The following is a 27933-nucleotide window of genomic DNA, read 5'->3' as shown; positions in this document are numbered from 1 at the left end:
TCATGGCTCCAATCCTTGCAGTTGTTTTTTTTTTTTTTTTTTCAATTTTACAATCATCATCATCATCATCATCATCATCCTGAACATTCTCGTCCTCTTGACTCGCCACACTTCCACTACAGCAGCGTCCTTGTGTGTAGTGTGTTCCTTTTAAGGCCTGATTCTCAACACGAAATGACACCGAAAATAAGCAAATTCCCACAGTGCAACTTCATTTTTCAACTCCTGCAGTGCAACAAAAACAATAAATAGGCGTCCTCTGGTATATATTTCTGTACATGTATCGTTTCTACATGAGCACGCAGCTCTTGGCCCGGTCCTTTCTCAGGACGGGCGCTTGGTCCGCGGGCTCAGTCCGGCCCGGCAGCGTCGGGAGGGGCAGCTGCGACGCGCGCTTGAGCCCCCGGCGGGAGGCGGCGCGCTTGAGCGGCGGCTTGTGCGGCCGGCGCACCGAGGCCAGCGTGGTGACGTGGAATACGTCCCGCACGCTGTTCTCTGACACTTTGGACGTACACTCGGCGTAGGCCACGGCACCCATCTGCCGGGCGATGGTGCTGCCCTGCAAAAAAAAATTAACGCAATGTGGATGGGAAAGACGTAGGTTTGTTTTTTATGTCAGAAATTCCACGCATGACCTCTAAACCACGAGGGAGCGACATTACAAAGGAGCAAAATGAACGCAATGTGGGCGTGAAAGTCGTCTTTTTGTTTTTTGTCAGATATTGCGCACGCGTGGCCTCCAAACCACAAGGGGGCGACATTACAAAGGAGTATAAGGGCTACACAGACACAAAAATCTTACCAAAAAGTACATAATTCAATAGTGAAATTACATTTTTGTACAACAATGTAGTAGTATTACGAGAGAATGGATTTATTTCTCAAGAGAACTTGCCTATTTTTTTTTTTGCAAAGTCTAAATAGAATGATAAAAAAAAGTTCAGTTTTATTTTTTCAAGGCCAAAGTCTTTGTGAGGACATAGTTGCAATGTTATGGGGAAAGAAGTTATATTTTTCCCAAGAAAAGTCACAACGTTATCAAGAAAAGTTTATTTTTTAGGAAAAACTTTTTTTTTTTTTAAGAACAAATTCGAAATTGGTGAGAAAATCGTATTTCTTCAAGGCAAAAGTCATAATAGTTTAAAAAGCATGTACTTTTTTTGAGAAAATACAATTCAATAAAATTCACAATATGAGAAATGTCGCAATATTTTGAGAAAAAAGTTTTTAGTATGGTATTTTAATTAGAACAAAGTCGGACTTTACAGAAAAGATGTAATGTTATGAAGATTTTTATAAGAGGTCAATGTTTGGAGAAGTGTCATAATATTTTAAGAAAAACTTTATTTTTCAAGAAAAAGTCATACTTTTGTAGTCAAAAGTCCAAGTAAGCGGCCCTAATTGCAAATCCTCACACAATTCATCCTCAGACCCCAGTGACAATTTACGCTGGAGTTTTTGATTTCCGAATCTGTTTTTTGTTCCCGGGCAGAATGTTATGAGAGAGAGTAACCCTGAAACAAGCTTTTAGCGGTCGTCATTAATGGTCGCCGCATCAAAAGCAGAGGACGCAATGTTCCCAAAGACGACGACATGTTGACAGCAAAGTGCAAACACGTCAAGCAATTTATAGAGCCAACGAAGTTAACCTCAATCATTTCTTGGAATTCAAGAAAACTGCTGTACATAGTGCCCTCCTCCTCCTCCTCCTCCTCCTCTTCTTCCTTTGCTCCGCTTTCTGTGACCATCAACAGCATTTCCCATGATTCCACCTATCACATGCTCCAGCTTTTCATCCGCACGCTTTGATTTTTTCCATCACGGCGGTGTGCAACGATCCGCACATGAGACGCATCCGTGCGGCCGAAAAAAAAGGTGGTGTGAAAATGATGTGATCAGAGACAGATTCCAGAAGAAACGTGTCGGGTTCAAGCAGCGGTCAGTCGAACTGGCGACTCCTCCGTTGTGCTTAGAACTCGATTTGAGATCAACAAAGGGCGAGGACGATCGGATTACGCTGGTGGCTTCTGCGGTGTGACACCCACGGGACACTTTAGTGGGTACACCTGCACAATAGTGGCCATTTTCATTTTATCTGTGCCTTGAGACACGAGTAAGTTGACGCGAGCCATTGAGCAGACGATTTGTTGCTTTCACTTGAGAGCAAAAATTCAAGATACGAGCACTGTATGTGACAAGCACTGTGACAAAAGGTCGTATGAAATTTTTGGGTGAATGTTATACTCCTGGAATTTTAAGAGAAGGGTTTTCTTTGTTTTTGACAAAACCAGCAATTCTAGGAAAGAAATTCAAAATTACAATCGAAAATATCTGGCCCGGTAATATTACTGGAGATAAAAATATTTGTTCCATATTTTTTCAGAGAACACAGTGAAAATGAAATAACGGTGATAAAATATCAAAAGTTTTATTTTTGAGAACAAAGTTGGAATATAGTAAGAAAAAGTTTGAATATTCCAATTCAAATATGGGAACCCATTCAGGAAAGTCAAAGTTATTAGTAATAATTTACGATGAAAGTCGGAATATTTCGAGGATTTGCAAGTCGTAGATTTGTGAGAAATAGTGAAAATATTAGGAGAACATTTTAGTTTGAGAACTCGCTGGTAATTTTGCGCGAAAAACTCATGCTTAGTTTTTCCAAGAACAAAGCCGTAATTTGTTCCGTCTTCCCGTGTATTTTGAAAATAGCTCATGCAGGTGTACCTAATGTTGTGTCCGGTGAGAATGCGGAAAGTTTTACGCAAGGTGCAGCAGAGGACTCAAACGAGCGTTGATTGTGCTTCCCCTCCTTCCTGTGAGACACAATGGAGCGTGTCACACCATCTTTTGTTTACGCTTCTTATTTACACCGGCGCTCTGTTTCCCAGCTGCTGACGCGTATTGTACATGGCCGCCGCCGTCAACGTAGACAGCACGGCAGACAGCTTTTTTGTTGGTGTGACAGCTTTTGTGCGGCGCCCAACCAACGGAACGAGCTGATTGTGATTCGCGGATTGGCCGAGAGGTTCGTACAAGACCTGCCTCGGCCCCGGCGAGGAGGTCGTAGAGGTCGGGCCCGCTCGTTTGTCAACGTCTGTTTTCCAGTGTTGGAACATGCAAATATGCGCGTAGCCACAGTCGCAAGGTCAGTGAAAACTCCGACGAAAGTGCAGAGCCCAGCGATATGTCGGCATTCTCACGTTCCGCTGTAAACAAATCGCGGGAAGCTGATTTTATTTTGACGGCGTGTTCTATCTTGGTGAGCTTCGTTTTTTGGCGTCTGTCACGCAGGAACCAGCAAGTTCCGGTTTTGTCTCGTCCGTCCGTGGGACATTCTCCCAGAAGCTTTGTGGCTTGTCAACATGCAATTGGGCAAATTGCAGTCTCACTTTTTGCTGATTTCTATTCGGCAATGGGGGTCCTCCTTGGTCATCTCCTGTGAAGTCCACTTTGGCTCGAACGACGACGGACGGTGCGATCTGACAGGGAGGTTGGCTGTTGTCCCGTGGATTTGACATTTCTGCATAATATGTGCAACTGTAGTCAACTGTAGGTTGTCTACAACTCTCTTCTTGGCTTCCTCTGGTTCCATGGTTAGTGTGGTACATACCATGTCACCAAACAGCACAGTGACTACGTGTCACCCTTTAAATAGGCCGACTAACTCCTTACAAGTTTGAAGACATGTATGATTCCAATTATACGACACACATTTGTTGAACATTGTTTCTACTGTCAAATTATTTTCAATCTTTTCTAGGGGTACCCTCATTTTTGTCCAGGTTTGTTTCATGTATTTTTTTGGTAATGATTTTGTTGAACCATGATTCAAAACTAATGTCTGATTTTCATTGGTTAATGTTCATAAAATGTTTATTATTACTTTTGTCGGATTCAAGTTATTTCAGTGACCACTGTGTTTTTTTTTGTTTTTTTTTCATTAACAGATGGGGTACCAACAAGTGGCTACTTGCAAATATCAGTGAGTTTTGGGGGCCCTCGAAAAGAGGACCAACTGGTAGGTCATGCGTCCTTGTTACCTGCTCATGGGTGACGGGGATGAGGCGCTGCTTGGAAAGTTCCCTCAGCGTGTTGACGTCCGTCCTCATGTCCAGCTTGCAGCCCACCAGCACCACTTTGGCATTGGGACAAAATTCCTGCGTTTCCCCCTGCCACTGTGGACAAAATATAATATTGCTATTGAACCACAAATATGCCGGGTTGTTACTGTATCTCATACTATTTGGTTTTGGCCAAAGGGAGGAGTAGGTACTGTGCATGAAAGAGGGCCAAAAAGAGTAGCCCGTTCCATTTGGTAGCACATCCGTCCTTGGCAGAGGTCTGTACGTCATCCAAGTGCACAGGAAAATCAAATTACCTTGAACGGAAATGCCATATGTCGGATCATTAATTGCCAGTTCTATCACAACTGCAGTAATCGATCAATATTTTCCTCATAAACAAATACATTGAGGCGAGTGGTTAGCCTGTCCACCGCGCAGTTCTGCCGTCGGGAATTCAAATGCAAGGTCTGGCCTTCCTGTGTAGAGTTTGCATGGTCATTCTGTGCTTGCGTGGCTTTTCTCTGTGAATTTCGGTTTCCTCCCAGATTCCCCCCAAAATACGTTTGGGTCTTATATAGCAGCTTAGCATAAATGCTATTTAGTGTAGCAAACTAGCGGACTGAAAGGCTTTGGTATGCGGTTCTTTTAAATACACAAGGTGTGTAAAAGGATGAACAAACCAGTTTATTCCAACTTGTGTGTGTGTGTGTGTGTGCGCCAAATGTGGCGAGTGAAGCTCAGCTCAAACAACAGTTTGCTCAATGTGTGTCACGCAAATGCACAAGAACACAGCACAGCCTGGAATATTTTGCATGCCATGTGACCATCGTCAGACCCGCCGCTCGGCCTTTGTGATCCAAAAAAACACCTCTGACCTCTCGTGCCCCGCCCCTGCCCCGAAAACAAGCACCAATCAAAGGCTTTGATTGTTTAACCCTAGCTCCTCCGCGGCGGCCTTGCTTGTCAACGCGAGGCAAAAGTCTAATTCGGGAGGGCCGTTGTCGCAACAGGTTTTGAACGCGGCCCTGAGATGAGATTAACAGGGCGACGGCTAGGGGTTAGGGGGTCACGGTAAAACTCCTCCCCTTCCCCTGTGTTCGAGGGGATTCATGGGAAAAGCAAAAGCTTGACCGTGGATCTGTTTGCCCTTGTTGACAAGCTCCACTGAGGCTTGTCCACATATTTGAGGGTGTCCTGTGTTAGATCGTCAAAGTCTGCAGGGGGTGGACAATCTGAGCCCACCACTAGCCCAGTAACCACCATGGACTCAAATTGATGCACATGTATACAACGAGTTGTCGCAACCGATGCTCCGCCTAAAAACGGGAATGACCATTTTCGACATTAATAGTTTCCACCATAAATATGCCACAAACTATGATCCTAAAATACTTTCGCTTCAATATCATCTTACTTAGAACATAACAAATTGATGGCTAACAGATCATTTGATTTAAAAAAAAAAAAAGAGGAAATAAAGCGCCAGGAATGCAGGTGTACATGCGGCAAAGACTCTCTGTAACAGCCCAGGCTAAACTTAGCTCCTCCCTGACATACAAAGTTTGTCCCTCAGTCAAGATGACTTCAACAAACTGCCACAACATTACTACTATACTACTTTCTTATTTAGACCGTTGCCATTTTATGGCCTTTCAAAAGGAGCACGAAAATTCCCCAAAATGGAGGACAAAACGAGAATAGTTGAATTTGAGAACAGTAAATATGCAAATTACTACAGATAACTAAATATTATTTGTATATTAAAAGCAGGGTTTAACGATTTTTTAAAATTAATTGCCATTTTTTTCGCCCGTCAGATTACGATTTAATGTAAGATTATTTTTAAGTTTTAAGTTCCTCCATGTGTCAAACACAGGCCACAAATTAATCTGCGTTACAATAAACAATCTACGATTTATTATCTCTAAACGTTTCAGTACTTATTGGTTAGGCTTAGTGTGACGTAAACCGTCAGTAAGTCCTAAATCGGACTACAACCACAATGCAAACAAATCTGTGGCATTCAAACTGTTGTTCTGTTTTTAATGTATAGCACAACCTTAGACCGGGTGTCCAAAAGCGAGACGATTTACCGTGTGTGTGACCACGACCAATCCCACCTTCCGGCTCGGTTCCACCATCTCCACTTTATAGGCAGAATTTTGTCGTATTTTTCCGACTCATTATGCGTGACGCCTCTCCACTTTGAGACGCATTCTCAAGGCTCATTTGCGTATCATATACCCCCCCCGCCCCCTCAGACTCCCCTTCCGACCTTCCATTCTGCAGAGGATTGAAGGTCAAGTGGATATTTGGATGAGATAAAAAGGAGCAGCGAGGTTGCCATTCGTTACTACGCTACCAAGCCACATGTGCGGGTGATTTGACAAAAACAAGCCACTGACCTTTTTAATGACGCTGTCCAGAGTCTCGGGGCGGCTGATGTCAAAGCAGATGAGGACGGCGTCGGAGTCGGGGTACGCCAGTGGCCTCACGTTGTCGTAATAGGAGGAGCCTGCGGATGCACACACAAAAAATGTCACATATGGTTAGAAAAAGGTCAGGACTGGCAGCGAGAAATAAACATGCGAGCTTGTTTCGGGAGCCCCGGCAGTGTTTTCATCCCCTTGACCATATGGAGGATAATATCCATTAGGAGGATATGTGAAAGTCAACACAATCCTTTCCAAGTTGTTTGCCAAACTAAAACGGAATTAATCCATACCAAGCTTGTGATAAAAAACATTTATTTCAGGGACATGTTTTATGGCAGATTTTTCTAACCGTCATACAGGAAAGGCGAACCCTGAAATAATAAAGTGAGGGGAACAAAGGGAACAAGGGCTAAGATCCCGATTGGTCCAATCAGGTTTCAGCCTCCATGTGTTGCCATGTCAATCTAATCTGCCCAGGGCCTTCAGAATCAGTCGTGCTGGTCAACAGAACAATAATAGCAATGGGATGGTTTCTTGAACCAATCAGATGTCAAACTCGTCCCCGATGACATCAGCATTTTCCCATCTTCTGCATATGTCTCGTTAGAGTTACCAACGGCGCAACAGGTGATGAAATTTGATTTTTTTTTTAGAGCATTTCGCCTAAAGTCCTGATTGTACCACTGCATCTCTTTATTAGGGTTTGGTCAGGCTCAAGGGTGATTTTCTTTTATCAAAGTAAGAATGTGGAGTGGTTTCTCAAAATGAGGCCGTAGCGGCGCAAGGGCCGCCCAGCTTTTGTTCCTCATCATTTCGAGAGCGGCAGCACAAAGGCCAAACTGAAAGGTTGAAGCCTTTAGAGGCATTGCTCAAACTGTCTCGGATTCTTGCTTGCTTCTCGAAAATACTGACACTCGCCTCCCACTCACATTCATTTTCACACCTTGATCAAGTCTGAAGCGCCGGCGTTTCTTGAATTAGACGCAACCGATTTTAAAAAAAGCAAGAGAGTCCGCATTTATGGCTTTATTTTAGAAAATGACTTGATTTTGACAGCTACAAGAATGATTTGTGATGAACGCGTTGTGTCGTGTGTCAGTCTGGCATTCAAAAATTCTCGGTCTAATCTGAAAAACACATCCAAGTAAAGTGCATTTTTTTTTCGGTCGATATCATTAGCTAATGGTTTCGCAACATTCGCCAAGCTATGGCAAGCTAGTTCTCGGTTTGAAAAAAAAAAAGCGATAAATATATGTATAAATAAATAAATATTTGTTGATGGCATTAAACATTTGGACGTGAAACATGTTCACGGCAATGAATGAATGAAGTCCATAACCAAAGTCTGTACAAGAGTTGAATCAATACGTCTACTTTTACCCAAGTATCTGAGTACTTCTACTACCTCTACTTATGTGCATAATGTGAGAAGTTTTGCTTCCTCTTCACTGTTGGCTGTCGGGACCCGCCCACTACCTCCCTTCTGAGAAGCCGGTGGCCATGCGGCCTCATGCTTTTTGGACGGCAACAGCATCAATATTGTGAGAGTACGCCGCATGCCTCACGCCCGCTGCTCACTATTCAACTCGTTAAAGCAGACTTCAGTCGGAGGTGCACAAAGGCGAGCGCAGCCTGGTTTTTAGCATCCCCGTGTTCTCTTTTGTTAGCGGCAGAATAAGACGACAACAATGGCGAGCATGCGGCGACGTCATTCAGAGCGTCGAATTCCCCCCCCCCCCCCCCCCCAAGGGTGACCTGCTATCGCTCCCCGCTGAGAACAATGCAGTAAACAGCCCGGAACGCGCTCGCAGGCTGCGCGTTAAAACATGGATGCCTTTCAGCCTCAGGCGAGTGGAGATGTTGAGTTTGGGGAGCAAAGTAACATCTGAAAATGTTGCATTTTGGCAGCAATTAAAAATGGAACTAAATATTTAGATAAAAAAAAAAAAAAAACACACGAATGAGAGCTTCTGCATCAGAAGTTTCAATCTATCTTTTGCACGAGAACGCTACAATATTGATATTTGACGCCGTATCAATACAGTGCCATAAGCGACAACAATACAACATCCATCTTTCCACCTTCTATGGCGCATATCGTCGCTCGAGTCAGGGGTGAGCTGGGGCCGCAGTCGCCTTTCAACAACATCATCCCTGCACCCCGCATTGTTTATATTTGACATGAGTACACATCCTACAATGCACCGTGAACGCTTTGTCGCCTTGTTGGAGGCGCTATTATCCCACTAGTAGTAATCATGGAGAATGTCAACATTGTGTAGTCATGCACTCTAAAAACAGTTGGGTTAAAAATAACATTTTGGGTCAAAAATGGACTGATACACAAATTGGGTCAATTTGACCCACTTTCTTGCATTGTTTTGTACAAAACAGACCATTTTGGGGGGTTGTTTTGTATAAAACTGCCCATTTTTTGTTTTTGTTTTTTTCTGCAAAAACAACCAAGAAAGTTGGGTCAAATTGACCCGAGTTGTGGATCGGTACGATTTTTGAACCAAAATTGCGTTATTTTTAACCCAACTGTTTTTAGAGTGTGCAGTGAGACTGCATGTTAGGAAGGGAAGGGGATTTATTTTAGACTGTTGTTAAAGTGTTGTCACCCCGGGACGCACATTTTTCATTTGTCGTAAAGTCGTGACAATTTTATAAAAGTTCAGAACAATAGAGAAAAAATGGCCTGGTAATATCGAGCCCTTGAGAACATACATAGAGTGAAAACATTTTCTACGTGCCTTTCTTATTAAGAAACAGAGAATGAACATCACTGAATGTACAATGAGAAATATCAAAATTGCACAAACCAAAGCCACACAATTTCACTTACATTTTGAAAGCTGAATTTGTATGAGACGATATCGATATTAGACGTTTGGATGTCGATACTGTACTGGAAACGATAACAGTACAATACGATGCAATATTATTGGTCGGACCCCAAAGGCACGGCATAAAATCGCTTTGAATGAATTGATTGTGTTTAACACAGCTTGTTTTCAGTGTTTGCCGCCTTTCAGTCGGACCAGTCAAGGACGTGGTGAACATCGGTCTGCATGTGAAGAAGGCGAGGCATTAAGTGATGACAGAAGCAAGCAGGGAATTAGGCAAAATCATGCAAATGAAGCGGCCGGCATTTTAGAAAGCTGTTTGAATGTTTCAATTTAGAGGCTGATAACGAGGCCGTCGGGACGGATGCATCAGCCCCGGACATCAAAATGATTGGCAGGTCACGGTCACGACGGGCCTTCGTCTCGGCGAGAAAACCACGCAGGCTATTTCCCCTACGGGTGACCAGGGAGCCGCCTCAGCACTTCTGGCAAAGTCAGACAGAAAGTCCTCAGAGAGGGGGGGGGGGAAAGTGCATGGCGGGCTCAACCAAATAAAAGCCAAACACCAGAAAAAAAAATCCAGATGAAATGTGATCATCCATTTTTTAAAATATTAAATTATTCTTTTTTACTCCCAAAGAACAACCTATTTTCTTGAAAAAAAAAACAAACAACTTTTCATTTAAAGAGACGTAACTTTTCCTAACGATCCTTCTTACACGATAGTGCGTTTAAAAAACTCGATTTGAAACTCTACAAGAAATTGACTATGGAAGAGCTGTGTTTTTGTTGACGTTTCCTTCAAGAAGAAGAAAAAAGTGCCCGATCAGTCAATCAGTACAAACTGAAGCGTAATCTCGTATTCACCAACGCTGTTGGCATTTTCTACAAAGTGTGCGAGTGTGTCTTCAATACATCAATAAAGTGGTTTTGAAAGGGAGGAGAAGCATCGAGACAGCAAGGCAAGCATGTTCAAGAGTTCAACAGCTTATCACCTCACAGCAGCCCGTTGACAGAAGATAAAAGAAAAAAAAAAAACGGTTGTTGGGGTCGAGCTGAGACCGCCGGTTTCGACTGGGCAGATCAAATAAAGAACCACCAGAGCTCTGCCCTTGTTGACAGACTAAAGGTTAAGTGAATCTGGAGGAACCAGGTAAAAAAAAAAAAAAAAAAACACATCAGGTTAAATGGGAACAAGACAAGGACAGACGTACAGCACTGAGTGGGTGTTGGGTTTTACATTGGGACAAACATTTTCCCTTGCCACCCACGTTTGTCACTCTTTAGCTGTGGTCTCCAACCACCGGTCTGCTGCCCCATTTGATACCGGACCACACATAGAGACAACTTTTATTTTTTCAGAACAGACCACGTCGTCAGCCCCTACCGCAATGCAGACGAAAATCTTCTAAATTTGAATATGCAGCTGTACACTAAATGCGTTGCTACGCTGTTTATGCTCAGCTATCGATGCTAACCATTAGCATGTCATTGTCATTTTGCATTAAGATAAGAGGATTTTTTCATAAAGGAAAGCTCCGGGAAGCCAAGTAAAAAAAAAAAAAAATCAGCTTTACAATTATATGTGCTATGCGGCCCCACTGACGAATCCGATACGATTTTTTTTACTTGACTTCCCCTTTAAATATGCATGTAATTCTCTTGGTTTGATGTTTAGTTTAACAGTTAATTTCATGTGGGAGCGGTGTTAAACAGCTTGAAGCCTCTTTTTGATGAATTGTTCAGCAGTGGCAAAACTGCTGCTTATTGTGAAGTGAGGTGAACTGAGTTCACTGCCACAGTACAGTGCTCATATCACAAGTTTGTGCTTGCAAGTCAAGGCAACAAATCCCCCCCCCCCCCAAAAAAGGCCAATTAACAATAATTTATAATTTTAATTATAATTTTATAATTTCATATAAAATTAAATCAAAACATGAAAAGCAATGAAATGGTCATATATCGACATGTTCTCCTATTTCTCTGCCTTTTGTTGTCTTTAGATCATTAAAATTGACAATCGCAACAAATTAATCACAATCAATAATAAAAAAAAAAATTTGACAATATTTGTGGCATCGCAATACGGTGTCTCCGGAAAAGAACACCAAGAGTCGCAATTTTCCAGGAGTTGTCGAGGGCCCAGTTACCTAGTGTGCAAGGGACAGAGGACTGCTGCATGTTTCTGGTGAAGTAAAATTAATTTATGAATAAAAGTTCAACGGCACGGTGGAAAGATGGTTTGCCATTATAAAGTTTGAAGGGAAATGTGAAGAGAATTAATCCAGACTCAATTACTGTAGAAAAAGCGTAGTACAAGTAAACCCTATATAATGAGGTAACCACAAGGCACCCTACTGGGCATCCTTCAATTGTTTATACTATGTTAAGTATCTCAAAAAAAAAAAACAATCCGGTTCTAATAAAAGCTCCAATTAAACTGTTGAACTGAAACAAACTGTTAAACTCGATTTTACAGCGATCCAAATAAAACTCTGACCTGTGTTGAAAGCATCTCAATTCCAAAACATTAAAGCCTCTTTGGCGAGGGTGGGCAACCCTTAGAAGCTTTTAAGCGTGTTCGTCACCAATGGAATATTCACCTCGCTGTTTGCTAAAAAGCCAAAGGGGAAAAAAAAAAAAAAGAAGCCTTGCGCTTGAAGGCTTTCTGATGTGTCGGCGCGCATACGGCAGAGAATCAACGGCAAGCAAACAGCCTCATTAGGCTGCCGAGACGCCGGGCGCGCACACAAACAAAAGCCGTTTTAATACGCTCTCAAATTTCGGCAAATACATGCAAAACAGCCAGCGTGAGCCAGTTAAAGCGTAACCCGAGAAAATGCAGCCGCTCTTCTCCCGCAGCTGTTTCTCCTCCCTGAGGTTTCCACCTTTGGTGCCTGGGCGGCCGAGTATCGTAGCAACCTGGACGGATGCTGGGGGAGGGCGTCTTCTTTGAGGGGGGAGCGAAGACTGTTAGAGGCCAATAACTCTGGTGCATGAATGATTAGTGGCCAATGAATAAAAGAGAAGAAGAAGAAGAGCAAGAAAAAGAACAAGAACAAGAACGAGAACGAGAACGAGAACGAGAACAAGACCAAGACCAAGACCAAGAGCAAGAGCAAGAGCAAGAGCAAGAGCAAGAGCAAGAGCAAGAGCAAGAACAACAGCAAGAAAAAGAACAAGAAAAAGAACAAGAAGAACAAGAAAAGAAGAACAAGAAGAAGAAGAAAGGGGGGATTGGCAAGGAGACTTTATTGCTGGAGTTAAAAAATAGAAATAAACAATATGAAGCCTAAGATGACTCTAGTGGGACTGTAGATATTGAAAGTATTTAGAATCGCATATTCCAGTGGTCCCCAACCAACAGGCCGGCGGGTTACACAGATGAGAGAATAAAAACTTTCCGGTTCATTTATTTAAAAAAAAAAAAAAGGGCTGAAAAATATTTTATTTTGAAAAGTGACCAGATTCGTTACATCCGTCAATGATGGACTCTAGACGGATGCCAAGATGCTAATTGTCTCTGCCGCGTTACGCTAACATTAAACCCACAGAGCTAGTAAAATGACCACAAAAAAAAAAAAACTTCTTTGAACCTATGACAGAAAATAGCAGGAGACTTACCTGAAATACGGATTACCGCGACAGGTGATTTCCATGCGCGAATGAAGTCTACACTGCACAAGATGCGCCGAGCGGCTCTTGATTTAGCGTTATGGTGAGTTATATATTTTCCTGCACTTTGTATTTGTTCTGTGGTGCCTTACATTGCCGCATTTCAGGAGGATGCTACTAATACAGTTACATAAATATATGCCTCCACGTTTATGTCTACAAAATACCTCAGTGTTGCCCATATCATTCATGCACTTCATATGTCCATTACCGTTACCATAGTGACCACATTAAAGCGTTGTTGTTATCCTTGTTATGGTGTTGGTAATGCTCGTAAAAGTACATAAAAAAAAAAACATACACAGCAGATTTGCGTTTGTTGTTGTAGCATTAGAAAGCCCCACAAGTGGACGGTACAAGTCCCGCTATGGACTAAAACGGTGGACAATTTAATCTCAGCGTGTTGCTATAGCTCAAGGCGTGAATTTTTTTTGCAGAAATTAAGTGTGGTTTGACCACCGAACCATTTAATTTCCGAGTATATAAATATGTAATTTGCCCTCAGGGGACTTGTAAAAGCTTGTTGTTGTTTTTCTTTTTTTGTCTTCATCATGTTCAGTGCAAATGCAGGCATGGAGGAAGCGCCTATTCCAGAAAACACTGCCACCAACACCTGACAGAATTTTTATTGGACCTAGCATGTTGCTTTGTTTGATTTTGTCAGAGAACAATCTCGAAAACGTATGGAGTGAGGTTCCTCCTCACTAATTTTGGCTAGACTATTTCGCTGCCTAAACGGGCTGTGGTAGAAACCAAAAGTACAAATTTAAGCTTGAAACAGACAGTGTTTCAAAAGTCCACCAAAATTGGCTGAGGCGACTGTCATGTTTTCCATGTGTTCGCACACTCTTCTCGACGTTGGGTTAAGTTTCCATTAACCTGCCGCGTCTACAAGCCACTCATCAAAGTCGCCACTGACGGCGCACCTTGGGATAAACCCTGCCTTTGAACAAGAAGAGCGGCCGAGGTCTGCATTCGCGGCAGCTGTGGCTTGTCATCCAGTCGGTGACATTAGCCACTCGGGGCCGGGTGATAATGGAGGTAAAAGTGGGAGGGAGGTGGGGTGGGGGGGGACATCACACAAAGAATGACTGTCAACCTCCCGCCGGCACGCGGCGAGATGGGGATGGAGGTTTGTCCGTCCGCCTGCATCCTCCCAAGCCTACTGAGCCCTGCTTCTGATCGTACTCAAGCTTAGCATCTCATCCTCTCTCCTGGAAGCGTGCCGATACAGATCAAAGGTTGCAGAACGATTGGAAAGAGTGGGAACAGCGTTGACAGGACCATCTATTCCAAACGGGCTGATTTCAGCAAGGTTTATAATAAGGCCGCCACATACTGCGGCATGCTTCTGAATCCGACTAGGACCGGATCATCGCAAAAAAAAAAATGACAGTTGGCCACTCATCCCTGCACATTGGGCGATTCAGCATAAGGACTCCTTGCGATGTGGACTGTGCAAGCCTGTATCACGTTCTGCGCCTCCTCACAAAATGTTTAACCGAGACTTGGCCACTTGTGAAATCTTGTGGAATTCTACTCATTTTTTTTTTTGTCAATATATTTGGTTGTCTAGAATGGATTACTTGGATTTACATAATTTCCTATGGGAAATATTGTTTGGATTTCGTACAGTTCAGTTTTAGTCTGACTTTCTGGAACGGATTAATCACAAAAGCTTTCCTTCCAAAACAACTGCAGCATGGATCGTAGGGGCAGAGGCGTTCTTCCTTCCTATGTTTTCTATTCAGCATGCTGCCACACATCTGTACCCCTTGGAGACACTGCGGGACATTGGGGGGGAAAAAAACACGACCACTGCACTTATTTGCGCTTATTGAGGCGTGCAGGGAGCGTGTTTTCATCCAATTGTGCGTTTCTTTGGGCTCAGAGAAACAGACGACTCTCATCAAATCAAAGCTCGGAGACAGCAGACAGCAAAAAAAAAAAAACACTTACATAGAGTGAGTGAGTTTTTTTTTTTTTTTGCTGACTAGAAAGTTGTTGGTATCTCTTTTCGATTCAGATCCGTTCTTGTGCTGAAGTCATGACCCGGTGTGATAAAGCCCCAACTTGAAGACACTAGCACCACTGTGTATTCCAATTAAAAGGCTAAGTAGGTACCAACGACCTGATATATGACTTCACATGCAGGAAGAGAATATTGATTTTGCGGTGTGTCCACAGGTGAGAATTTTCGCCATTCAAGTTCTATTTTCTGTTCTGTTCTTCCACACCGTACTCATCCAAGCGCGCATTCTTGACGGTTGCTCACATTTTCCGTCTCTACACACCATGCCTTTATTGGCTATAACCTAATCCTTCTTTTGACTGTTTTTAAATTTTTGCGACATTTTGCTGACGTTGGCATGATAAACATATTGCCATTAAAATGACTATAATCGGCGTGTACGGCAAAGAGGGGGGCGCCTCAACGCTTAGAACGTCCGGGAAAGGCTTGTCCAAACGCATTCCCATCACAGCGCTATCAATCTGTCCGTACCCTCGTGCACTGTGAACCTCCCCCAGGGGGATGCGAAGCTACTTTCCCAGTGCAATTTCACTTCCACAAAAGCAGCAAGCGGCGGGTGAGCAGGGGAAGGGAGCGTGTTTATAAATAACGTCATCCATAAATGATGGGAGCTGTGGCGCGTGTGAGCGAGGTGAGCCTGAAGGATGAAAGGTGGAGGATGAAGGTGAAGGGTGGTCTCGGATGGCGCGATGCCGACACTAAAACCACGGGTGGGGTTTTCTTCCTGTCTGCGGGGATTAAACGTTTACTACTGCTAGGTTAACAAGATACAGTATTGTTTATCGTAATACATTAAAGGCTTCATGTTGACAAGAATAGAAAGACATTGCATAGTCAGTTTTCTGCCTTACCAACCCAATAATTTCATTTTCCGTTAACGCCGAGTGTTTCGGTAATCAGAATGCTTTTAAAAGCCTCTCGACGTTCCTGTAAGTTGCGTTATTGGATGCATCTAAAACACTCACAAGCATGGCACGTATCCACAGGAGCTAAAAGGTTGCCAGACAAATTGGGCTTCCATTTGAACATCTTCAAGTGAAATGACGCAGTCAGGACCCCTGCACTGACTGACAGACGCTTTGATGCGTTCCAACGGATTCGCAGTGAAAGTTTTACCTTAAATTAGCCGCTTGAAAAGCACTTGAACAGGCGGATACAGGAGCGAGTGGGCAGTAAACCTGAGTGACGGCGGGTAGCAGATAACTGGGAATTCTCGTTACAGCAGCGAGAGGAGGCTGATAAAAAAGAAAAAAAAAAAAGGCCGGAGGCGAGGGGAAGTTTGAAAATGGATGCTGTGCATGCGTACGATCATTACTCTCCTCTAGCGCAGCCAGGAGGCAACTCCGTTTAGGATCACTGATGGATTCCTTCGCACGGCGCCATCGGGTCGCGTTATTTCAGGTCATTGAAGACGGCACTAGAGCGAGAGCGTTGGCCGTCCCCGAGGAGGCAACAGTAGGTATGTGTGCGTTAAGAGAGCACCGCTGTGTGTTGTAAAATGCGTCTTTTATTTCGTACGGGACAAGAGAGGGTCAGGGCCCAAGGGTGACCACAAGAGAATGCCTCGAAAGCATAATCTCCTTTCTGTTCCAACAAAGTTTGAAAGTAGCCATAAATAAGATTTTTTTTTTTTTATAACAAAAAAAATAAGGATGGATTTCATCAATTCAAAAGTAAATGCACTCTAAAAACATTTGGGTTAAAAATAACACAATTTTGGATCAAAAATGGACCGATCCACTACTTGGGTCAATTTGACCCAACTTTCTGGGTTGTTTTCTGCAAAAAACAACAACCACAAAAAAAAGGTTTTATCCAAAACAACCCCCAAAAATTGGGCTGTTTTGTACAAAACAACACAAGAAGGTGGGTCAAATTGACCCAAATAGTGGATCGGTCCATTTTTGACGCAAAATTGTGTTATTTTTGACCCAACTCTTTTTAGAGTGAAGGAATGAATTGCATTATGTAATTGCATGTAAAATAAATTAAATATAAATACAAATCTCAACATTATTTACAATTTAAAGTCTACAAATAAAGTGATTTCCTTCCTTAATTTGTTGCAAAGTTAGCAAAATAAGCAAGAATGTCATTTATATATAATATGGGTGTTGTTGCAAAACCTTAGCTAAATAGTAAATGAGGTACTAACAGGGGGTACCAAAAGGACTTTTTCCAATCGAGACCAAAGTCAAGACAATGCACAGAGACGAAGAATTAACGCCATTACAGATACTAGTACGTATAAAAATAAACCTGTGTATCCTTTCATTCCAAACGTAACTGGCTAAAAGTGAAAGAAAATATCATGATCGCCGTACACGTTTGTCATTTGAACTCTCAGTCAGAAAAGCACGTTGGCAACAAATGCCCGCACGTGTGCGTGTGGTTACTACAGCGACCAGAGCATCTCCTGTCAGCGCACTCAGACATGATGGGAGTCAAGTGGAATTTCATGTCTTCGGCGCGCGGCCGACCACTGCGCTTAATTAGCGCGATGTACCCAAACGCAATAAAGCCATCATATGATTAGTCCCATGATGACCGGCTGTGGCGCTCGCTACTCAAACACATTATTATTAAGCTGCAAATGCATTCGCGCTGAGATCACGGAATCGATGGATGTCGGCGTATCCATGGCGACGGCTGGTCTGCCTAATCAGATGTTATATTTATAGTATACACAATGTTATGTGCGCGCTAATTACAGCTTGTCTTTCGACACTAGACCTATAGTTAAGTACACCTGTCCAGTCGAATGGGATCCAACACAGAAGGAAAACAAAAAATCTGCCTTTACAAATGGAACTCGAGCAGCAGACTTCCGCTAAGGACTAACAATCCTAAAATCACGGCTGTCTGACTACTTTTGTGGTCAACTTAGCCAAGTTATCCATTTCTTTTTTCTTTCCCCATAGCCCTACTGTGATTTTTTTCCGAAGAGTCAAATGAACACAAACGCCATTTTGTTTTTGGAGTGTAGCGTCCCATAGCCCAGTGGTCTCGGATTTTCAAATGAGTTGTCGCTATTACAGTTTATTTGAGGAGCTTTGGAGATGTTAAACATCCAAATAGCACATTCTCCGACGAAATGATGTTAGACACTCACATTTTGGCTCATTTTAGCACTGTTGCTGCTGTGCTACTGCTGCTGTCCAACGATGCGTTTAATTACGCCGACAAAGCCTTCACATCCACCTCGCCCTTTTGTTTGTCTGGGACTTTGCCGAGAGCTCACACCGGCTCCACTGTAAAGCCGCGGCTTAGCAGGTGTCGGGGGGGGGCTTTACGTTCACCCTCGGCCCCGATATGACTGTGAAGATGCTTCTACGTTTTTCTTCACAATGCTATTTAAGCTCATGATTAAAAAAAAAAAACTACAATTTGAATGGCAGAAAGAGAGACTCAGCGAATAAAATTTAATAAGATCCTGATCCGAAAAAAAGTCTGCACTTGTAAAATGAATTTTCCATTTCTGATTAAACATGCATTGAGATGACAGTTTTTGAATCTCCATAAGTTTTGCAAATCAGATGAGATGAATAAAATGAAAATAAAATGTTTTAAAAATTCAATGCAAAAATAAGGTATATGTCTAAAATGTTAAAGATTCTACAGTGTTGACTGTCGATAAAACCAGCCCCCAAATTTTTTAGGTTACTTCTTGTTGTGTGCACTATACTGTATGTAAACCCCTTTAAGGTTAACATGCTGCATCAAAAAACAGTCGCTCACAAGCAAACCGCCGTAGCAACTGAGTTAAAAATTAATTACCGGCAAATGCACCTGCATAGTTTTATTTGTTTTGTTTAATGGATCAATAAAATAACAATAACAAAGCGAACAATACATTACGGGCCACTGTGGAGGTTTAATTCGAAGCTTTACCGAATGTGTTATTCTCTCAATTCTGTTTGGGGTGAATGGTACAACAACTTCAATTATTTTGTTTAGTTCAATAACCTAAACTCCAGCCAAGTGTGTCGATTAGGGAATTAAATGTTAACTCATTTTAGAACTTGGTTAACGAATAAAGCTTGAAATAACGTTGCTGACCTAGCGTTGAGCAGCGCTGCGCTAACAACCATCCTGCGCTGACAGAAACAGTCATAGTTTTTTTTATTATTAATCAATTCAAAATGTAAATACAGTGGTGCCTTAAGATATGAGCTGGATTTGTTCCGTGACCATGCTCGTAACTCAATATACTAATTTCGGAAGTCATGTTTCGAGCACCGCATTACATAGATGCTACTCAGTGTTAGCATTAAGCTAGTGGACTGAAAGGCTAGGCTATGTAGTTGTCTTAAATACACAAAGTGTAATTCGCTTTATGTTTTCAGTGAACCCTGGCATACTCGTGGTTCGGCACACGCCAATTCACCTTTTCACAATTTTTTTTTTCAATATTTAAAACAAATATTTCTAAAAAAAAATGATAATTTTTTTAATTTCCTTTCTTTTTGGGGGAGCCAAACTTTTCATGAAAAATGTCTATTGAAGGTTATCTACCTTTTTCTCAAGAATTTATGAATTTATGGTGTTAAAAAAAAAAACACCCATAAAAAAATCCTCAGTGCGTTTATGATGGCCGTCATTTATAAGCAGATTTTCGCTATTCTAAAAGCTAAATATATAGAAATGTGAACATGTTTTTAAAAATGCAGTAAAACAAAAAAACAAGCAATTATCTCTGTTCAATCTTTAGGTTGGAAAAAAATCACAGCCAAGCGTGCCGAGTGTGGGATTATTTTGGAACTTTGTTAACAAGCAAAGCAAGCTTGAAACAACGTGACACACCTTTCACTGGCGAACGCTGTGTCAAAACACATGTCATTAGGCGTTTGTTGCCTCGAGCGGCCTCCGGGCTCAGACACTCCGAAACTCCCGTTGGAAACATTTCAATTTTTATCCTCCACCTGAACCCAAACATCATAATCTCATTTTCCCAAAAAGTAAAAAGAAAAAGTACAAGATGAGGTCACAGTGACAGCTTACGTGTGTCTGCTCACATCGCGTCAAGCCACGTGGTAGCACCCTGGGGTGCTCCGCCGAGATGAAGCATGTTTGAACGTCCGCTTTGCTCTGCTTGCTGTTTGCACAAGCTTCCGAATGACTGAAATGCTCGAATGCGTCGGGAATGTGAGGATGAAGACATCAGGAATGTCAGAGGGATGCGGCCAGCTGCTGCTGCACACTGCTGGTGTCAGGCTGGTGGCCCTTGCAGTCAAAACAAGCGCATTTATAGATGCTGATACTACAATCAGCTTGGCCCCGATGCAAGCAGACTGTAACAGGCAAAAGTTGATGTGGAGATCAGTCCTACATTTTTTTTTTCTTAGTTTCTAGGAAACTAATTAATCATGTATCATATTTTTAAACGCTAAAATGTTTTTGTGACATCCGTCTTAATCCATCTGGGGTTGCCACAGAGAGACGCTCGCTGATGATTTGTTTGGCAAATAAGATATCAAATATACGGTACTTAAAAAAATCAAGTAAAATCAAATCAAATGTAAATAAAAATAAAAGAAATGATTCCAAAAATAAAACATATCAAAAATGTATTTTTTAAATGCTGGAATAAATTACAAATATTGAAACATACATTGAAATTAAAATGTGATCCATTGTCCATGTTATGTATTCAAATATACACAAACATGGAGGGGGAAAAAAATGTACCCCAAAAAATAAGGAAAATGTCCAAAATAGTTCAAGAATCATGCAGCCTTGCCTTGCCTTGAAAGGGGAATTTGAAACTTGCAACAAAAACAAACATTACAATCAGTTGAGGAACTATATTGAGAAGAGAGACAGAGTTCAGTAATGCCTGGGGCGCGTTACAACCTCCCAGACTGACTGACGAGCAACGGACCCGCTCCTCCTTCCTCCCGAGCATTGAGTGTAAGAAGCCGTAATAACCCTCAGGGAAGTTCTCACCAAGACACATTGACATTTGGACCACTTGACCGCTAGGGTTACTTGAAAAATCAATTAGGAAGCGGATACACACTGGAAGATCTTGTCAGAGTAAATGGCAGCGGAGTCGTGAGGCGCACAGACAAACATTTGAATTCTCTCCAGTCACTTTTCTAATTGACTTCATTCTCCAGATGGTCTCAACACACACAAGAGAGACAAAGTTGCCGTCTGGCTTTTTCCCGGAAGCGACAATAGCCTTCTGTTTCTGTTCAATATATCTCAAAATAACCTGAAGGAAAGGAGCACAAATGTACACAATTATTTGTATACTTGGGGGTGCAGTAGGAAAACGATCACAACACAAATCCAAACCTACATCATTTGAATGATTCATGTAAATCTAAATGAGTGGCAAAAGCAAATCTGGATGCATTTTTAAAATAATATAAATTATACAGTATATACTATCTATGTACACTTTTTTTGGGGAGACTTCTCCAATATTTCCACAGTAACATCCTCAGAATGAGAAGCAGCTAAGCATTTAATCAATCCCAAACTGTAGACATAAAGTCCACACAAAAGGGCCAAGGCGCCACAATAAAGCTCACAAATCAATTCCATAAACACCTCAGAATGCCTTGCTCTCATCCGAGAAGGGGAATTAACGAGATCCAGCCAATCGATGGCCGATGACAGAAGAACTTTAATGACATGTGATCGCGAGAGGGAGGAAGGCCAAGACGACCGGCAAGGCTTTGTGATCACAACCAGAGCCCCAGCAGGGGGGAAGTGAACCTGTTATTTAGGATCCAATATTCTTCAAACGTTTTGGGATCTATATCAAAGCAAGTAGCCCATTGATTTTTAAAGAGCGTAAATACAAGTGGTTGCAAATCAAAACGGTTCCAGAAAAACACATTCTCCTGTTAACTTTTCTTCCCAGTCACTTTTGGACACCTGATCAAGCTTATATCGGTAATAGAGCTCCATTACAGCAAGAACTTTTTTTTTTTTTTTAAAGGTAGCTAATGTACAGTGGTACCTCTACTTACGAAATTAATTGCTTCTGGAAGAAATTTCTTAAGTAGAAAATTTTGCAAGTAGAGACGTGTTTTCCATGTAAATGCCCTAATCCGTTCCAAGCCTCTCAATATTCAGACATAAATGTTTTATAAAGCATGAAAATGCATCAAAACATGTAACAAATACATGTTACAATTCGATTATTGCACAATAAATGAGAGTTGTGTATAATGTAAAAAACAAAGAATACAGTAAAGAATAAAAATGATAGTCGTTTACCTTTTAATTGCTGTCCTCATCGCTTTTTGCCCTCTTTGGTTCATGTTCTCTCTCAGAAGTGTTTTTTGCCCGGCGTTTTGTAAACAACTGATAACGTGGCGACTGTCGATACATTACGGTCATATTCTTTGGCGCGATCAACCAAACGCATCCCTCTTTCATACTTTTCTATTATCTCTTTAATTGTTTGCATGGACAAAAAAAATCTGATTTTCTCCTTTTTATCGGAACACCTCATGGCCCGAGAGGCGAATGACGAGGACGCTGCATAGACATATCTTTCACATATCTATCTATCTATCTATCTATCTATCTATCTATCTACCTGTCTATCTGCACAAATAGACACATACGGTAGAGGTTCGTCTTAGCCAATGGGATGCCAGGAAGATGCTAGGTAATAGACAATGGCAGAGCAGCTCTGTGTATGTTGCGTTCAGGAAACTCTGGAGCTGCGAATAGCAGCCCATACTGTATTTTTACCTTTCGTATCCTGAAATTTCTTTCGTAACAAGAGGCAATATTTTCCTTTTGAGGTGTTTCGTAGCTTGAACATTTCGTATGAAGAGATGTTTGTAAATAGAACTGTAAAACTTTGCAAAGCTTATATAGTTCAATGTTGGAGTGATACATCTCAATTGAGAGACAAGCTTTGTAAGCTTTGCCAGAGAAGAGCTACGTTTAGCCTGGGTTGTTAGTGGAAATTAGGATGGGGGTGCATTTTTTTTACAAATCAAATCATCTGTAAACCATTTATATAAAATTATAAAATGAGATGAAAAAAATCTGGGATCATAGCTTGTGGTCTACAATATTTACAGTTCAAACTATTAATAGGGGTCATTGTAAAAAATTGGGAGGTTACTTGAGGTAGGGGTCGTTTTGTAACCCCCCTACGAATAGTTCTCTTCAGAGCAAGAACTGTATCGACTTTAAGACAGAAAAAAACTACAGTTGAACTTGCAACACTCTCCTTATCACCTTTTTTATTGGCAAAATTTAATCTACAAAACTTGGTCGCGGGGAATATTCTTCAAGATCAGCGCAAGAACACTATTCATTCTAAAAAAAATATCTAATACATAATACAGCCCAAGATCACGGTCCCTGAATATCCAATGTCACCTTCAGTGAAACCACTCTAACTGCAGCACTAATCTACAATTTCCACTTTTTCCAGCAACAAGTAATCTAACGCGTTATTATTTCTAGATTGATAAGCAAACTACAGTTTCTGTCAGTTGCTATGGTGGCAAGAATAAGTCGCTCGAGAAATATCACATCACTTCGGTTTGCTAAAAAAGCAAGATGCTTTAATGAGCAATCGGCAGAAAGGGACACTCGCTTACTTAGTCAGTTGGTCATTTAGTAACATAATGGAAATTACCAGGAGGACATGACCCCAAACACACCCTGGCTTGCAGTCAGAGTTAAACGAAAATAAAACAAACCTGCAACACAAATACAACACAAAAGGACTGGAAGGTTACACACAATCTAATAATACAGGAAAACACAAACAACACATAACGGTTCCCGCCATTTATTGTAGACAAAAGACTCGTTTATTTGTGTTTTCTAAAGAAGCAGTCCGATTACTTTTTCAAGGTAACTGTGGCAACACTGGTCACCTTTCAGCTAACCGTATTCAATCATTCCTGAAAAGAATCTTATTCATTTTGAAAAATACACCAAAAGGCCAAAAAACAGAAATGTCCAAAAATGAAAATGGCAGAAGCCAAAAGTGAGGATACCTTGCCAGGATTCTCTGGTGAAAGCCGTTTTCCATCTGGGAGCCAATTCTTTTTGTTGTTGAGAGAACACATTAACATCTGCGCGAATAATGGTAAGCACACACGCACAAGCACGAACACTCACACAGACACACACGCGGGGGTCTGAGGGGGGCTCATATGTGCCCTGTGGACAGGCGACGTGTTTGTTGGTGGCCAAGAAGATTAAAGACCATTGGCGGCAAAGGTGGTTCGGGGTTCGAAAGACGCACAGAAGCACAACATTCCCACAGCGTCATTAGCCGCGGCGATAAGGAGCCCCTCCTAAGTTAAGTTACGGCCCCTGGGGAACGCAGGAGGGGTGCCGCTGAGTGGCAGGCTCAAGGAGACTTACTCTCAGGGGCCAATGCAAAAACAACAACATTCTTTCCCTGGCCGACCATGAGGCAGCGTCTAAAGATCTAAAGATAGTTTGGGGTTGGGAATGTTTAGAGTAGACTTTCCCCCTCGCAGGGGTCTCAGATTCTGATGTTTTTAACCGTCATAAGGTGGCGGAGAGCTTCCGATCGGAAGGTCAGGAAAACACTAAATTAAACACTCGGGGCAGTTGCTGACTTGTCCTGTCTTGTCCATCTAGTCCGGTGTCAAAAAACATCTCATAAAGTTGCCTGAAGCCATTTTAACCAAAGACCCGAATTATTTCCGGAAAAGGCAAGATAGCAATTATTGTATTTTCCGGACTGTAAGCCGCTGCTTTTTTCCTAGGTTTTGAACCATACGGCTTGTATAAAGATGCGGCTTATATATGTGTTGTTGTTGTTGTGTTTTTTGTTTTTTTTTTGTTTTTTCATTCTTTGTTAAAAAATAAAGTGGGTGCGGCTTATATAAAGGTGCATCTTATAGTCATCAAAATCCAGTAAAGCCCACTTGTCATTGAATAGGAAGTCAGCCATTTTGGTTGGAATCAGCCATTTTTGGGCTCAATTCCAGGGCTCGTACTTTGGCAAACTGCAACTAGGGATTAACCTAAATGGGCCCTGATGGGGATCCTAGCGAGATGAGCACTGCTAGATTGCCAAGCCTTTTTGCCTACGCTGCCTAATGTAGGCGGAGCATGCTGTCATGATCATTTCATTGATCATTTTAAAGACTCGCCATGAAAAGGGGCAGCGAGAGCTTGTTAATTGATACAAATAAATTCTTATTTTCACACTCAACTTACAGTGGTACGTTGATTTCAGAGTAACCCAATTTTATAAGTTTTTTAGGATACAAGCCATCACTTGATTGTTATTTTGTCTTGAGTTGTGGGCAAAAAATTCCCAAAAGTCTATTTTCAGCGGATGGATGATCAAGAAACACAAAATAAACATATTGGCGTGGATATAAGCATAGAGTTAGCCACTCTTGCATCGACCCCCAACTATCCCAGCCCCAGACGGTCGCATGACCTTGGAGCCAGTGCCTGGGAAGACGTGAGAGCGGTCGTCACAGGAGGGGAAAACAAACAGAGAGAAAGCGGGCTGGCACTCCAGCAGAGACCATAATCATCAAATCATTCGTCTGGGTCAAAACTATGAGTCAAACACGAGACAGCTTCTAAGCGGGACGGACGCAAACAAAGGGACTCACCTGATGTGTCCCACATGTTCAGCTCAATGCGGTGCTTGTCGATCTCAAAGCTGGCCGTATAGTTCTCGAACACGGTGGGCACATAAGTCTGAAAACCCCAAAAAGATGCATCAGAAATGAGACTTGACCACATAGCTCATTGGATATCTAGCACATTCTAATGCATATACAAGTGAATAACAGCAATTTTCATTAGAAAATAAAAAATTGAAAATCAATAAGGCCATAACACCACCACATTTGGAACAGGAAATGATTTAAAACAATGAAACAGTGTCTGGGGTCCCTCGAGGGCCTGCGAGCTGGGACTTGGGGGTGCGCACAATACTGCAATCAATCATTTTGTTGTATCCCTTAAAAAACAAAATAAAAGAAATAAAAAAGCATTCCTATGAATAGGGATTGGTACGCCGATGTGATTGTTGCGCCATCACAAAAATCTGACATCACAGCATGCCTGCAGCATCTGTAGATCTCTCATGCTCGATACTGATGTAGAGCTGTGCAGGTGAGGCAAAGCTCTGCAAAATATTTACAGCTTGGACACACATACCTCGGGTCAAAAGTTTCCAACGTGGATAAACCACTGAACTTTTATTGAAAAATGCTCATTCAAGTGGTCGGAAAAGTCATTAAATATGCCGATCGAATTGATCCCAACAATATGAACTATATGGTTCATTTAAATGATCAATAATACATACTCCACTTAATTTCATTTGGAAAATCAATTCATTTTACTGATCTGAATATTTGAATGTTGGCAGTTGTTGTCATGCTCTTCTATTGCTTAATATGACACAAATGCATCAAGTGTTCCATTATTATAATTATATGTTGTCGGTTTCTGCTTAATTAGCGTTGTAATGATATCAACCTTTTGACAGTAGCATAATGATTAAGGATATTATAAAAGTTTGAAACTTGGATTTAGCAGAAAGGACCACACAAAAATCATAAACATTTACTGTCCAGAAATGGATGCGTTCTCACAAGTTTTAAAAATAATGAATCATAACTTTCTTAGCATTTATTGCAAGAAACATTATACTTATATAACTGGAATCGTCTTTATTGATCTGTCTGATAATGCCGGTCTCATCAATGGATAAAATAAATCTACCAATTCATCTTTGAAGTTCACAAACATATCTAGAGTAAAGGGGTCCCTGGACCCAAAACGTTTGAAGAAGCCCAGATTTAAAAACAGCTTTCATTACTTAACTATTAAACTATTAAATTCCGCGTTCAGGTAGGTCCATATGTCATTCATTTATTTAAAAAAAAAAAAAAAAATAGCTGACTTGGTCCTCACCTCCGGGTAGCAGTCTTTGGCGAAAACGTGGAGCAGCGCCGTCTTGCCACACTGCGCGTCGCCCACCACCACAATCTTACAGCGGCTGCCCTGGCTCTCCATGCCGGTCAGAGGTACAGTCGGTGTTCGCCAACATCCGTGAACACTACACAAACAAACAAACAAACAGCGAAGACTACTTCCGCGGAGCTCCCCGTAGCTCCAGCACAGCCTTAAACGGCTTGCAGCTCCCCCGGTGCGGCTGGAAGACTGGTTGTGTGTCGCAAATAGTGCCCGGTGACCGGACTGAGCCACCAGTCAGCCAAGTGGGGAGGGTAAACGCGCGCGCGCGCACGCTGAGCCTTGAGGTGTCAGGCCACGCCCACCGGGTGTGCACGAGAAAGACGTGGGTTCAAAGGTTAATTTGGACCTCTTTACCTTCCATTGAGGGAAACATCAGTCAAATATGTGTAGACTAAAACAACTAAATAAATAATTTGTATGTATCGATCATGTCAAATATATAACATTCAGTGATGTATTTTTTATAATGCCAATATGTCTACACATCATAATATTGTCATTCCATTATTCTAACTAATGACAAAAGCGCCCGACTAGTTCCAGTTTTGTTACTAACAAGAATATTGACGTCATCCCTGGCAGCCATATGGAATAAATAGCAACCTGACCAGCATTTACTCACTGCCCTCTTTTGAGAAAATAAAACAAATCTATAAGACTAACCCGCCTTGCAGCCCTCATGGAAATGTGTTCACATTATGTCTGTTGAATACCCGCCAGTAATGGAAACACATTAAACGCTATGTTTATGTAGTAGGCTGTTAAATGGAGCGGTTCAGGGTGACTGCTTTGTGTTTATAGCTCGTCTTTCCGTCAGTTAAGTTAGGATCTGAATGATTGGTTTTGAGCAATGAATGAATGAGCTCATTAAACTGGAACTACCACGTGCTGTGCAGTTTGGC

The 27933-nt window shown here is 41.9% G+C and overlaps 1 protein-coding gene across 1 annotated transcript; it reads right to left on the bottom strand.

Annotated features, from left to right (window-relative positions):
- Window positions 1-187: 187 nt before the first annotated feature.
- LOC147134431 (rho-related GTP-binding protein RhoN-like) lies at window positions 188-27884 on the bottom strand. The gene is made up of 5 exons (XM_086056664.1): window positions 26969-27884; window positions 25654-25741; window positions 6473-6582; window positions 4044-4178; window positions 188-559 (listed from the first exon to the last, which is right to left on the bottom strand). The coding sequence occupies exons 1-5, from the start codon at window positions 27068-27070 to the stop codon at window positions 290-292; spliced, it is 705 nt and encodes a 234-aa protein (XP_085912790.1). The 5' UTR covers window positions 27071-27884; the 3' UTR covers window positions 188-289.
- Between the last annotated feature and the right edge of the window lie 49 nt (window positions 27885-27933).

Source organism: Filicampus tigris, chromosome 16, assembly GCF_054856515.1.
Source record: "Filicampus tigris isolate MCC_2025a chromosome 16, RoL_Ftig_1.0, whole genome shotgun sequence".
Classification (NCBI taxonomy): Eukaryota; Metazoa; Chordata; class Actinopteri; order Syngnathiformes; family Syngnathidae; genus Filicampus; species Filicampus tigris.
Note: the sequence above shows the minus strand (reverse complement) of the source record. Positions and strands in the feature narration are given on the sequence as shown.

Excerpts from the sequence above, each read along its gene's own strand:
- LOC147134431 (XM_086056664.1), bottom strand. The coding sequence starts at position 27,070 with ATGGAGAGCCAGGGCAGCCGCTGTAAGATTGTGGTGGTGGGCGACGCG. Across the intron at positions 25,742-26,968 it reads CCAAAGACTGCTACCCGGAG|ACTTATGTGCCCACCGTGTT; the intron begins GTGAGGACCAAG and ends TGGGGTTTTCAG. Across the intron at positions 560-4,043 it reads TCCCCGTCACCCATGAGCAG|GGCAGCACCATCGCCCGGCA; the intron begins GTAACAAGGACG and ends TTTTTTTTGCAG.